This window comes from Lytechinus pictus, chromosome 8 (assembly GCF_037042905.1).
Source record: "Lytechinus pictus isolate F3 Inbred chromosome 8, Lp3.0, whole genome shotgun sequence".
Classification (NCBI taxonomy): Eukaryota; Metazoa; Echinodermata; class Echinoidea; order Temnopleuroida; family Toxopneustidae; genus Lytechinus; species Lytechinus pictus.
The window spans coordinates 21,168,633-21,184,270 of NC_087252.1; the positions used below are offsets into that span (position 1 = coordinate 21,168,633).

Consider the following 15,638-nt stretch of genomic DNA (forward strand, 5'->3'; position numbering starts at 1 on the left):
TAAAGCATGACGAGGTCTTGTAAATATTTAGGTGCCATACCATTTCAATCTTTCTAAGTGAGAAGGTCATATCAATAATTTTAGCACGCGCTTCGCGCTTAAAGTGATTGGTTAACATTGGTTTGACTTTAAAAAAATCTGAGCTAGAAGGTCACACTTGTCACCTGTGTCTGTGATATGTTACAAAAATGAAGCCCAGTAAAAATTGCGTTCGAAAATAATTATTTAGTGCTTCAAAAATTGAAATATAAAGTGACCGAAAACACCATCTTAATTTCATCCAATACACTTATGTGTAATTTACAAAATCGGGGTTTGCCTTGTAGTTTTAGCTTTTCATTCTCAATAATGGTTGTTTTCAGGGTTTATTAGTTCTAATACATGCACTTGTACACATGTTTCATCTTGGTTTGATAATTTTTTTAATCGGCTGCTCACAAAGTTAAACAATACCTTTAAATAATTGATCTATTCCTTACGAAGTACCATGGCATTTGTAAAAAAAATCATGCTTTTATGTACCTGAAACTTAAGTCTTAGGTATTACTCCTCCTTTGAACTAAAAAAAAAAGATCAAAATTGTGTTAAAATAACGATCTGTACAATTCGGGTTCCGCAAATGTAGCTTAACAAACAAATGGTACATTAAACAAAACAATAATACATAACTAATTATGTAAATAAATAATTTACATGAATAAATATTTTCAATAAAATGGTGTGCGTATTGTTTAATGTTCACGCTCTTGCATCAAAATTTAACACCGCATTTTCCAAATAGGCCCTCTTGGAGACCTGTACAACGTAAGCCACCGTGGGCCTGTTTCATTAGATAACGTTGACACGATATTGTAAGCATTCATTTTAAAGACTGCGGATTCAAATTCAAAATAAGAATTGTAGCCCGAAAGGGAAATATTGACCTTTCAAGCATTGGGTGAAGGGGGGTGAAGGGAGACAAACTTAACAAATAAATCAGATTTTACTAACATATTTTGGTTGACTGTGATCAAATCGAATTGCGAACTGTCTCATTAATCAATTAATCATTCAAAATCGCACATAATTACCCAACTGAAGGGGTAAAATATGTTCTTAAGCAGTTGTTTAACTTACTTAAAAAAAAGGAGAATGAAACTCTTGGAGCAAGTTAGCTTTTGTGAAAGCAGAAAAATCAAAGAATAAGATCAACAAAACTTTGTGTAAAATAGGACTAGCAATAAAAGAGTTATGAGCATTTGAATGTCGAGATCACTAATGCTATGGAGATCCTCCCATTGGCAATGCGACCAAGATCTGTGATGTCACACACGTACAACTCTCCCATTCGGACACTGAAAATATACCCCAAAACATCTCTTTTTGCTCATTCTAATCATATGACAAACGATTCATCAATGATATAATGTTGTGAAACCTCTGTACTTGTCCTCTCATAAAGAGAACACCTCACCTTGTGATAGATTCTATAAAAGTGAGAATATAAGTGAAATAAGTACTAAAGCAATGAGGGAGTTGTACGTGTGTGACATCACAGATCTTGGTCGCATTGCCAATGGGAGGATCTACATGGCATTAGTGATCTCAATATTCAAATGCTCATTACTTTCTTATTATTCATTCAATCTTCCTCAAACTTTCAACAATATGTTTCTTTGATTTTTCTCTTTGATATGGATTCAGCTGGTTTCAAGGGTTTCATTCTCCTTTAACAAATAAATCAGATTTTACTAACATATTTTGGTTGACTGTGATTAAATCCAATTGCGAACTGTCTCATTAATCAATTAATCATTCAAAATCGCACATAATTACCCAACTGGAAAGGTAAAATATGTTCTTAAGCAGTTGGTTAACTTACTTAACTAATCACGATTTAAGTCGTTACGCGACCTAAGTTGGTTAGAGTTCACCCAACTGCTGTGTTTTCCTAAGTGAATTCGCAGTTACTAAACTAAACAAACTTGTACACATTTTTTAGAATGCACTGTCGTTGTATAAAGTAGATCACTACCAACATACACGTGTATAAAAAAAAAACATAAATTGACTTAACTAAACAAACACATAATAATATACACATTTTTTAGAATGCAATGTCGTTGTATAAAGTAGATCACTGGCAACATTACATGTATATTAAAAAACACGTACAAATTGTTGTTTATATAGTCATGCTCCATCTATCTATCTTTAGTGCCTTATACTAGTTTTCAAGTGAATTTCATCAAAGCTAAGGAGAATTTTAGTTCATATTCTTTTTACATCCTTTCTAATCTAAACATATACATTCTGGAAATGGTAATGGTACACTGTTAAAAAGGCATACAATAATAAAAGGTAATTACATTACCCGTTACAACGATATGAAATTATATCGACTATGATATGAACTTATATTTCCGAACCATTTCATAGAACAAAGAATGCACAGGTTCAGACTCTCAACGCTAGTACCGACACGTTGACGGGTCGTACTCCCGTATTCACAGTGTGGAATAAATGCGGTCAGCTATAGGGCCTACACCCTCAAAAGGGCTGCAAAATATCCACTCTATGTATATTAATTTTTATCCTGTTAATCACCCAATTATGCTAAACCATCAACATCATCTACAAAATATTTTCGTAATCTTCAATGGCCACCGTTGGTCGATTCCGGGATCCCGAACCGTCTTCTTCTGAACCGGCTGCCTTCGCTGGAAAGTTGAGTCCAGTATAAAGAGAAATACCACCACGAGATCCATCAAGAGATTCATAATTAGAATCAACACCTTGCCCTGTCCGATCTTCCTCACCAACAACTGTCGAATGATTTCCGGATCCTGAACCGTATTCTTCTGAACCGGCTACCTTCGCTGGAAAGTTGAGTCCAGTATAAAGAGAAATTCCACCACGAGGTCCATCAAGAGATTCGTAATTAGAACCAAAACCCTGCCCTGTCGGATCTTCCTCATCAGTCCCTTTTGACGTTCTACCTTTATGGCATTGAACTTGCATTCTGTTCCGGTTTTGCTTCAGTCGGAGGCAAAGAACAATGATGACGGCCACGGAGAGGAACAGAAAGATCGCCGACCCGGCAACAACCCCAAGCAGGATGAACATTGGAAGCATATTGAGTACACCTGCGGTTGAGTTCAGAACTAGGTGAATATCATAGGTGAAAAACAAAATGAATTTGAGTTTGAGAAAATTATTTATCCAAATAAAATTTGTTCTGCCTTTTACTGTAACTTGGAAAAATTGGCAAGCTTAATGAGAGGTATACCAGATACCATGACACATAGTTCAATTAAAAATGAATTTGAATGACTGGAACGCTCATATTTTTATGAATTTTTTAAAACTTTCATTAAATTTGTATAACTTCGAACGAAAGAGACACTCGGAAATAATTATGAGTTAAATATCACGACACCCGGTTGCAATTAGACTAGAACATTCGGTTTTGTATTTTTTTTAAAGATAAATCATGAAAAAGAACGTTATCAGAATAAAATTGGAGATAAGAAAATATTTTGTTGAATTTTCTATATGTGCTAAAGGTATGTCAGCATAGTTGAAACGTATACTTTCTGTCATAAAGGAGGTGACTAAGGGCCTGTTTACACGTGAATCTTGAATCATCATTGTTATGATGATTGCTATTGTAATCGTGACTGTAGATTAGCATTCGTGATTCTAATCATGTTCTAGTTTGGTTTCACACGTGCTAAATATTCGTCATTAGCCGTATTTTCACTGGAATCATCATTCAAATTACGATTTTTACCGTGTGAAAGGGCGGTAAACCACGAATCTAGTTCAACTTAAAAAATCATATGAAGAGCTTGATTCCAAAAGTGGCTCAATCCACTTTTGACCAAAATTGATTTTTTTTTTTTTTTTAAATATATTTATCTTAGACGTGGGAATCAAATGCAACATATCGGATTTGAAAAAAAAAATGAAAAAGTTGGTAAAAATTTATTGCAAATTTGAGTTTTGTTCCAAAAGGAGCTAAATCCACTATACGGTTATTTAAAACTTGTTATTGTTTATATTTTACATAAAATTATGCATTCATTTTTGATATATGTTGTGGATACAAATTTACACCATCAGTGCAAATTTCGCTGAAAATAACATAATTTTACAATTTTTATGAATATGTTTGGATTTAGCTTCTTTTGGAATTGGATATCGAAAAGCCACCGTCCTGAGAAAAGATGAAAAAAAAATGTTTTTTTTTCTTTTTGTAATTTTCAATGGATAAACATCAGAAAAGATGTGAAATGTACCAGGCTAGCCATATTCATGTGTTTTGTGTTCAATTTCCAATATCAAGCACGTTTAAATTGGCAAAAAATGACATTTTGCCTAGTTTTTGTTTCAAAAGGAGCTAAATCCATGAAAAATTAAATTTCAAAAATTCTTTAAAAAATGATAAAGAATGCTTGATTTTTCAAATCATTATTTAATTAATCAAAGATGATAGTACTATCATATATATCAAAATAAAACAGCAGTGGCTAAGGGAAAGTGGTGAATTAAAAAACCTTGATTTACAGGAAAACACCAAAAGTGGATTTAGCTCCACTGTGAATATCATCTTCACAGACTCCACACTATGTGTGCTGCACTCGACCCAGGTGAGGTAAATGGGTACCGGCAGGAAGTAATTCCTCAAAAAGTTGTGTGCACCTGAAAAGATAGCCTACCTAAGCCGGGTAATAATAATAGCAGGGCCCGCTGGTAGAAAAGTTTTCGGAACTGAAATGGCTACCCTGGGTAAATATACCGTTATATTATTAAACTGTAAACACTAACAATGTAGAGTTGTGTACAGTGTGAAACATATCTACACATAGTCCACACTATGTGTATACAAACTGTAAAAACTAACACTGCAGAGTTGTCCACAGTGCGAATATTATTTTCATAGAGTTCACACTATGTAAACACACTGTAAACGCTTGAGGACTTGAGGTGTCCACAGAATGAATCACATCTTCACAGAGTCTAATATATGTGTACACACTGTGATGAGTCACACTGCAGAGTTGTGCACAGTGTGAATATCATCGTTGCTGAGTCTACATTATGTGGACACTGCAATTCATTGCAAACCTTTGTTTTACGGAGCCCTGGTCTTTTTTCTTCTTCAATGAAGGGGGGGGGGCAGTGCTTGCCCCCATCGCTCTTTTGTGCTCCTTCTGTTTATGCTATCTAATGCCAATATAAATAGTCGTTGATATTGTCATGAAACTAGGAATCATTTAATCAAATACTAAATAAACGTATAATAATCATGAATATATTCTAAAGATTTAAGCGTGAGGCAAAACTGAGTCTTTATGATATCGTCTTGGCAGCTGCGACAGTATTTAAGATTAAATAAGCATTTAACCACCCTTCTTCCAAAAGAGCATGAAACTACTTCTGCTAAATAGACAATTTCCAAAAGCACAACTACTCAATGATCCCTACAAATAATCCACAATACTTAAACATTTCTTTAAAATCAAATTATGAAACCAAAAATGGGTTGTGGTAACTGATTATTTCAATACAGTTGTATAAGTGTTATTTCCTTACAACATTGTTCATCAAAAGTGGCACGGAGTTAATAGAATATGAACAAAGCATCGTAATTGATTTTTTAAAATCTTGTATAGGAGACAGTATAGTTTATTTTGATAGGCAATTAAGCTATGATCGAAACCGCGACAACATCAGAATACATTGTATAGACACAGGACAATTGTAGACTGACTTGTCAATTCTACAGGCGGCGAGATGCAGGCATGGATAACAAAAGCCGATTGAATCATGTTGAGGGGGGGGGGGGAGTCATGCAATCTTTACCCCTACTTTTTATTTAACAATAGAAAATGACGATGGCAACGATGAATTCACATGCATGAATGACATTAATGGCATTGGTGATAATGATGATGATGATGATAATAATAATAATAATAGTATTCAGTTCTTTTATAGCGCATAACACATAGCAATGCATGTCCCTATGCACTTGGATGAAATTAAGGAAAGAAATTAGAGAGTAAGTAAAGAGTGTTGGGCACTCAGTTCATTACAAGTTAAACAGATACTTTTTAGGGAAGTCTTAAACTTATCTAAATCATGAATATTTCTCATATAATTGGAAAGTGCATTCCATAAGACGGAAGAGGCATGTGCAAATGAGCGCTCACCATATGTTTTGGTAACAATGGGAGGAATAGCAAACAGCTGCTTTGTGCTTGATCTTAGAGTACGAGTAGTCTGATGTAAAGTTAATAATTCGGTTAAATATGATGGAGCTATCTCATGGAAGCATTCATATGCAAAAACTAATAATTTGAAAGAAATACGAGAATGAACAGGAAGCCAATGTAAGTTTCGTAGTACAGGGGTGATTGATTCATATTTTCGAGTTTGAGTAACTAATCTTGCAGCAGAGTTTTGGATAGTCTGTAGTTTCTTTATTTGTCGCTGTGGTAAACCGAAAATAAGGCTGTTACAGAAATCAATATGACAGAGAACAAATGCATGTATTAGTTTTTCTGTTGTATTTTTATGATGATGATGATGATGATGGCGTTGGTGATGACGATGTTGATGAAAACAATGGTGATGTGGGTGCACAGTGGTGATAATGATAATGATTATGATGACGAGGGTGGTGTTTAACAAAAAGGACATGGTAAAAACTATGATGTTAATTATATGACAATGAGTAAGCTTCTGCAGCTGCAGCAGATATCATTGAAATGACATAAATGTTGTTAATAATGATGATGATGTTTCTAATGATACAAGGATGGTGATGATGATGATGACGATAGTGGTGTTGTTGTTGAAGTTGATGATGATGACATTGACGGCAACGACAATAAGACTAAATGATAAAGCAGATCGAAAAAAATACAGATATGTATACTCGAATTCACTGCTCAATCACCGGTAGACACTGTACTTTCATTCATATTCTTTGTAATAATTTTAGTGATCTTATACCATACACATTATGTTACAATATTCTTGATTTTCTTGGGAACCAATTAATTCATAAGCCAAATGCAAAAAAAATCAGTATAATTTTCAGACTGAAGTTAGATAGTTAGTTAGACAAAGAGATAGATAAATCAATTTTATTTTCACACGGTAAAAACCCCAAACAGATCCAGATTCCGATTTGGATTGTGGGCGTGACATGAATAGATATATACAAAGTAAAAGCTGCACATCTGAACATGTTCCACTGTGTGAATTCTTCAGGCTACCTTACCTGTACATACATTATGTTTATGTCACAGGGAATTGTACAGGCAATAAGAAATTGCAAGATTTGAGCAAGCCCCTTGCGTTGAGCGAGTATACTTACTAAATGGACGTGATGGTGGACTGCTGCACAATCCTCGACCACTGCTAACTAGCCTAAAGTCTGAAACATGTTCTATGGACGTATTTATGTACCGAAGTTTGTTCCCAAGTTCAAGGCAATTGCTCAGAGAGCAGTTGTCCCTTTGGTCCTGTGTCTTGACGACGGAGAAGCAGAGATCATCGGGGATGGTATTGTTGACTGGTAGCATACGCGATATCTTCAACTTCGAATTTTCTAGAGAAAATGTCATGATGACGCCTGTAAGGAAGATTCAACAAATCAATGCGATGGGATCTTATGTAATTGATTTGTTTAAAAAATGATAAATGATATTGTATGCATTAAAGCAGAAACGAACTAGCATAGTCTTAAAAGCGCCATCTCAAGTCCTCAACTACTCAAATCTGGCCATGTTCCTAACCCACAATGCAATATTCCTAGCAGTGTAGTCTTGTAATACAGTCCCACTTAAATAATAATATTCTAATTCATTACTCAATACATAATTTTATACGAAATTCTTATGTTACCAAGTACTTTCCGCTTAAAACATTTTAAATTAAATTACAACATTCTAATATATTACTCTCAATACATTTATACGGAAGTAATTATGTTACAGAGTTACTTTCCGCATATAAAATTTTAACATCTCTATAATATATATTTTTTGGTCATATTATGACTAAAAAAATAGGCAAAATTTTCAGCAATCTATGACACACAATCCATGAGAGACCACACACGTTGCTCACTTCGCCACTCCCCTTTGAAAGGAAATGGAGAACAACGATGCTGCTCTGTGCCCCCCACCAAAAAAAAAAAAAAAAAAAAAAAAAAACTCGATGAATGTTTGGAGACGAAGTGAAGAGAGGTTTTATAAAAAAAAATGAAACATTCGAAATGATAAAGATGATATGGCCTACTACATACCCTCAATGAATGAATAATAATAAACAATAAAATGAAAATAAGTAATAAATAATCAATTCACTTCCTTGTAAAAACAAGGAAGTAAATAAATTAGTAAACAAATAAATAAATAGATAAAGGAGAAGCAAAAGAGAACTTAAATGGCTTATGTATTGATACATGTACGTGATACCATTTAGGAGAGAAAAAGAGGCAGTCACAGAGAGAGAGCAAAAGAGAGAGAGGGGAGGGAGACAGACAGGCAGAAAGAGAGAGAGGGAGAGATAGAGGAGAGAGGGAGGGGGAGAGAGAGAGGGGTGGCAGGAGAAGGAAAAAGGGGCGGGTTAAGCCCAGGGGGGGCACTCGACCAAAAAAGTGGTAGGGGTGAGCCGCGGGCGAGGCAAAAAACGGGGGCCTTGGAGCGGGCTTATTGTAAAAAGGAGGGTCCTCGGAACGGGCTTCGGAACTACAAATGTGTTTGAAAACGGGGGTCCTCGGAACGGATCTCCGTATCTCTGTGAGTGCGTATGCATCCCTATGGAACGGGCAATCGTGCATGACGCAGCTAGCGCGGCCTCCGCCGGGTGCGCTCGCGCTTAGGCGATGGTCGAAAAGCGCTATACGGCCGCTTTTCACCAAAATTGCAGCTCCTTGTAGCAGATCAATGCGACCGGAACGGCGTAACGAAAAATATGCGAAGCTTTGGAACGGATTTCTTTCTTCTTTTTTCTCGATAAGAAGGAAATGCTATGCCTTGGAGCGGCATTCTTTGTTCTTTTTCTCAAAAAAGGCAAAAATGCTATGCCTTGGAACGGAAATTTGAGTGTAAAAATGGGGGTCCCCTCCGCGGCACATACCCACTATGCATTATATACTGAGTGCCCCCCCCCGGGGGGTTAAGTGGGAGTTATTGAAGCATCCCTCCCATCATTATTCTCATTTCCCCCATGGTTATAGAAGACATGAAAACCAGACTACACACCCATTCAACGCACACGATTCACGAGATTTCTTTTAAGCAAATATTAATTGCTCTCAAATGTTAAAGGGTGATATATACAAAACAGATACAGAAAGACAAAAACTGCTTTCGAGAAAACCACAACTTACAATGCACGTATTATATCTTGTAAACAGTTAAACTTTATGTTTGCTAATGAATACTGCCGTAATCTGTAAGTTTCGTTCACAAGGAAATCCTTGACCGGGACCCGCCTTAGAAATAGTTGCGATTGATCCGATCAACCATAACTATATGGACAGCCAACTACGCCAAATTCTAAAATGCATGTTTGTTCAAATTTTTATCTAGATATGATGCATTATCATACAATCATCGTCTTGACAATCTGGTGTGCCCTTCTTTGTTTCTCTTTGTTTACAATGGACATTGTGCAAATTTCCTGTAGGGAAAATTATGACATTGATGGATTTTCATATAGGCCTAGTTGGAAACTTGGAAAGTGAGGTCAAGTCATTAATAAAGTCAGGATAGTGCAAGAAGTGATAACATCGTTAGTGGCTAAAAAAAACAAGGAAATAACTTACCATAATATTCTGGCTTGGGTGCTAAAAGTGTGGAAGAAAAAATAGACTGATCATTCACAGATCAGTGGATATTGTTGAGTAACTCATAGTACATTATCCGAATCTGCCTTTTAAAGAAACCTTTGATTTGACGTAAATGACAATAAAATGAATTGAATTCTGTGAAAAACACCCACCAGTTTTAACATCGTGCTACAAAGAAAGGCACAATTTCACTGATACAGCAGGGAGGAGAAAAACAAGAGAGACAGAATAGATATATATACCTGTATATATATATATCATACATACATATATATATATATACATATATATATATATATATATGTAATTTGTATGAGATAATTAAATAGATAGATAAATAGATAGAAATGTAGGTAGAGAGATTTGATTGATTTGAGTTGATTTTATATACCAATATAAAAACGAAGCATATAAAATTACAACATAATATAATAAATGATAAAATAACATTGGATGGATCGCCCTACTCAGCTGAGCCATTACAGCACAACCGTTCTGCAGAGGGATCCAGATAGAGACACGGACGAAAGGAATGTGTGTGTTTGTGTATGAGGGGTGCGTGAGTGAGTGATTGATTGAGAGAGAGAGAGAGAGAGAGAGAGAGAGAGAGAGAGAGAGCGAGAGCACGAGAGAGTGATATCTAGATGGTGATGGGAGACTCGAAAAGGAAATAGATGGGGAATAATAATAATGAAGAAATAAAATCTGCTCAGTAAGGGGGTACAGTCGTGGCGTGGGGTATCGACGCCAGTGTTATACGAGTTTCATTATTATTTATGTGGAATTTCTACCTTATGAAAATACTTTCGTAATCAAATGCACAGTTTCATTGTCAAACTACGTAGCATGGACATATGTACACTTATTTTTTTAATGGTTTTGATTAGAATACTAGTAAACCATTTATTAAATTAATAAATTACTTACGGGCAGTGGAAGTTAGCTTAGACGCCACCACTCCTCCACCTGTCAAATTCAGAGTCAGATAATACCACTGGAACGGTTCCAAGCCTGTTAGGTCATAACTAGTCCCGTTAACGCCAATCGGCTCATTGCAGACCCGACAGTTCCAAGGATCCGTTGTTTTCAAGATATCAGAGGACGCATGGCTGCAGTTGCAGTATTCAAGAGTAACGTTGTCAACGTCCCAAGAAAGGGTGAGACTGGACGACGTCACGTTTTCAACCCTAATTTCGCCAGATGGACTGAGGTCACCTGAAGAATATACAAGAAAAAAATTATCGTAATGACATTAACTGGATTTAAAAGTGATCAATGTGATATCCAAGAATAAGAAATATATGCTACACAAAATACACACTATCAATCCACTAAAGAACCTACACTAGTTACCGATACGGCAGAGAATATATAGCTTTCAAAATTTTACTAATTCAAAGCACTTCCTGGTCATGCAAGCTCTACATCACAGAATTGTCAAGTTATACTTCAGTCATCATGGTTGCAATTTGCGCATTTCAATAGATTCACTCTTTTTACAGATCCCATTCTTTAAAAAAAATGACGCCCGGTGATCGAGCATTTGCTTGTGTTAGCCCCCAAACTATGGAATAGTTCACCCCTGGAAGTCAATAAAGCGCCATCAGTAAAGAACTGCAAATCATAAACTCAATATAGTTACAATATATACCTTAGGGACTAGTTTCTGCGTTCTATAAATCAATACATCATAATCATCATAATCATCATCATCATCATCATCATCGTCATCGTCATCGTCATCAATATTATTATTATTAGTATGGTTATTATTATTATGTTACCAGCCACTCCAAAAACGAACAGTAAGTCGATAGGAAAGTTCTCTGTAAATATACAAAATTGCAAAAAAAAACCAAAAGGCAAAAACAGTAATTGGTTTTTCTGAGTTATAATTCTTCTAACATACTTTTTAATTTTTAAAATATGAATGTAAAGTTGAAATAAAAAACAAGATACAAGATTTATTTGACAGCATTTCTCGCGGATTGCTTGGAAAAGTTTCACTGAGATCGTACAATGTCCACATTTTATGCTCGAGAGACTAAGCCCAAAACTTCAAAGTTTGTTTTCTCTTTATATTTTGAAACCGTCGCTGACCTTTTCCTGCATTCAAACAAGTATTTGTGAGGGCTGTTGTTCATCACCTTTTACAAGTTTTATATCAATTCAAAGCCTATCATGTACATTTTTCAAGCTCACTGAAAATCTCAAACTTAATTTGGGCGACTTATTTTTGGTTTTAAGTTCGCTGGTCCCTTATTATACTCAAATTATTATTAAAAAAAAATTAATTAACTATTTTTTTCTCAAAACAGTCCCACCATCAAAATATCGCCAATGTTTGGCTATGTCATTAAGATTAACATAATAAGATTTACCGGTCGGGAGCCAGTTTCACCACTGTAGATAGATAAGATAGATGAATTTTATTTTCACATGGTAAAAACCCAAACAGATACATAGTTACATTGCATTGGGGTCGTGCCATAAATGAAATATACAAAGTAAAAGGCACCCAATCTCAATTCATGAATAAGACATAAAACTTAATAATCACAATTCTAACAGAGTAATGAATACAAATGGGTACAGTTTATACCAATAATTACATATTATAATCAAATATAAAGTTAAAATCGTACAACACACCTTAGGTATGAATGCACAATATAGATAATAGAACGTCCTTTTAGTTTTAGGACTAGATATTGCTCAAATACATAATTATAAATTGGATCATTTGAATTTACTGAAATAATCCCTATAATAACGACACTGGACACTCACACACTCAGCCATACACACCCACATAGGCTATACATCCCCCACATACCCTCATCAACATCATCATCAAGTCAGACCCCCTATCAGGAGCGGATCCAGGATTTTCCAAGGGGGGGGGGCACTTTTTCCCCGAGGAAAATTTGACAAGTAAAAAAAAGAGAAAAAAGGCTTTCAGCCAAAAATAAACGTAATTTCGCCAACATTAAATTTGAAAAGCAAAAAAAGAGGTTTTCACGTCAAAACAAAAGTAATTTCGTCCACATTAAATTTGACAAGCAAAAAAAAAAAAAAAAATAGGAAGAAAAAAAAGAGGTCCTCACTTGTGTATGGACGAGATATTCCCATTAAAATACATGCTGTGACTTTCAAGGGGGGGGGGGGGGCTATAGGGTTAGGGTTAGGGTAAGGTATACAAAATGATGCAAAGGAACAATGCAGAACAAAAAAAAATGCAAACTAAGGCGAGAGACTCCCCCACAACCCCCCCCCCTCTTTGTCCATCATTTCCTTAAAATTAGTAAAGCCCTTTTGAAACTGTTAGTAGTATTATGTACATTGTTGCAGTTGAATAGGGAGTGAGTTCCAGCATGAAGCCCCCCCCCCCCCCCCCCCACCCCCGCCGAACATAAAAGATATCTTACAAGATTCGGTTCTTGCTTGTGGAATATTTAGGGTTACTGTGACTGTAGCAATAGTCAAATTGATCACTTACCTTCGATATTCAAGATTACAGATGCATTTCGGGATTTCCAAACATTTGGCACAGAAGGAGACACTCTACATGTCAGGTTCTCTCCATGATTTTTCGCCGTTGGCGTGAACAAAAGACAACTGGTTGCGTTGATGAGACTTGATACGTCGTCTTGGTTGGAGTGAATAGTCGCGTTCATTGTGATGTTCACTTCACCAGGTCCAAGGAACCATTCAATGATAGGTGCAGGGTAGACGTTGTAGATTGTGCAGTTCTGCATGCTAGTTTGCCCAACAGTCAAAGTATCAGGGGTTGAGATCATTGGTAACCCTTCTGGACCTATAATGCAAACAATAACATACAATGGTAATATATAAGTAGCAAAATGTCAATGGAACACCAAAACAAGTATTTGAGACAAAAAGTATAGCACGACATGACGCAAAATAGCATCAAATCAGGTTTTGATTTATTTATTTCTATTCATTTTTTTTACATTTTGACTAATATAATGCCATTTTATTTTTCTATATAGCAAGGGCGAAGATATTTTCTTAATTTTACAACTACAAACATGGGCTGAAATCCCAGGGGGGACGCGCCACCCCAATTTTTTGAAGGGGGGGGGGTGGAGGAGACACAATATAAAATGTCCCCCACTATTTTGTGGTCTTTTATAACAAAAAAATACATCATTCAAAATCGTAATAACAGATGTACAATTTAATTTCTAAATATATATTATATCGATATACTTGGGTAGAAAAAAGCGTATCGGTTCGACAAGTCTCGAAATATGAAATATTCTAATTTTCTCCTCATTGTCAAGGGAAACAACAATTAATTCCTCCCGAACATGTGTAATTAGTATTGTTTATGGTTCATATATGGTTCATTCAAGTTGGTCCTTATATATTGTCAAATCTGTAAAAAATGAAATATTGTATAATTCAAACAATACAAAACAAAAGAAATAGTGAGTGAGAGACATCATTGATTGTCTCAATTGCATGTCACTGAGTTGTGCATATCACTGTTTTGTGAAAAATGAGCGAAGTTTTAAAACGCCATAACTTTCTTATTTTACATCCGATTTTGATGAGATTTTCAGCATTCTGCTAGTTTGATTTTTCTCTTTCGCGCTTGCATAAATTATTTAGTTACATACCTATCTTGTTCATGATAAGAATATAGTGCATTATGTCAATGTGTTTCAATGTGTGTGTGTGTGTGTGTATATATCTATGTAAAGAAATATCGTAAACTCAATTGTGTCCCCCCGCCTTTGAGGAGAGATTTCCGCCCGTGACTAGAAATCTAATAAAGTTAAAGCATCTCAATTCCAATGAATGACAATTATGAAATAATGTTATTTGTAATCAAATTTCAATTAGACTGTATTGACCAAGTTCTTATTCTTTTATTTCAGTTTTTGGAAAGTTTTAACATTTCTTGACTTATTCAAATTTCATTTTCAAATCCTTTTTTCTTTTTACTTTAACCAATTAACGTAATTTGTACCTATTAAGGGTTGATCGACACATCAACTTATATTTTTTTTCTTAAAATATGTCAAATATACATGGTTTCGGATTACGAACTCTTATAGAAGTACAACAAACACGTGATGATAAAAAAAATGATTACATTATTTTGAATTAAGATAAGCTACTTGCCATGTACGCAAAATGTTACGTTTGTCAGATTTCCAGTGGAGGTCTTAGTTACACAAACGAATGCTGTCCAGATCTTGTAACCACTAAAAGAAGATCGCGACGGTTGTTTGGTGGAGGGGCAAATGATACCTCTCGGGTACTCTTGGAAGACATCCGTTGCATTCTCTCCATCCACATCACAGTTGCTTGGATCCTCATTGGCATCAACTAAATGTATATAAGATGGTACATAAACTTCAAACTGATATGCCCTTTATGAAGCAAAAACTATGGTTTTCATTGATGTAGATATTGAATATAATACCAAGTGAAAAAGTAGCAACCAAAATGTCACTCTATAAAACAAAATATTAAATCAACAATCGAAAGGTTCGAGGAGCACCGTAACTACCTTTTCTTTAAATGGTTCGTTTTCGACCAACGCTTAGGTTGTTGGATTCAACTTTATGTAAGGGTAGATATCATTTGAAAAAGGTTGTCACTTCCAAACCTTCAATTGTTGAATTAACATTCTATTTTTTTAGTAGAGGTGTGCTACACAGGGAATAAATAAGGGTGATGTTTCAAATTCCTTAGGGCACCAGCTTATTAGATGCAGTATCATCTCCTATGCATTTTGATACCATTTTTA

At 35.4% G+C, this 15,638-nt stretch overlaps 1 protein-coding gene across 1 annotated transcript; it reads right to left on the minus strand.

The window, feature by feature from the left end:
• Positions 1-606: 606 nt before the first annotated feature.
• LOC129267033 (uncharacterized) lies at positions 607-13,648 on the minus strand. The gene is made up of 5 exons (XM_064103118.1): positions 13,353-13,648; positions 10,781-11,068; positions 9,830-9,850; positions 7,370-7,627; positions 607-3,143 (listed from the first exon to the last, which is right to left on the minus strand). Exons 1-5 carry the CDS (start codon positions 13,609-13,611, stop codon positions 2,614-2,616), a joined length of 1,356 nt encoding a protein of 451 aa, XP_063959188.1. The 5' UTR covers positions 13,612-13,648; the 3' UTR covers positions 607-2,613.
• Positions 13,649-15,638: the final 1,990 nt, after the last annotated feature.

Excerpts from the sequence above, each read along its gene's own strand:
- LOC129267033 (XM_064103118.1), bottom strand. The coding sequence starts at position 13,611 with ATGCAGAACTGCACAATCTACAACGTCTACCCTGCACCTATCATTGAA. Across the intron at positions 11,069-13,352 it reads TGTAATCTTGAATATCGAAG|GTGACCTCAGTCCATCTGGC; the intron begins GTAAGTGATCAA and ends TATATTCTTCAG. Across the intron at positions 3,144-7,369 it reads TCCACCATCACGTCCATTTA|TTCTGAACTCAACCGCAGGT; the intron begins GTAAGTATACTC and ends ATATTCACCTAG.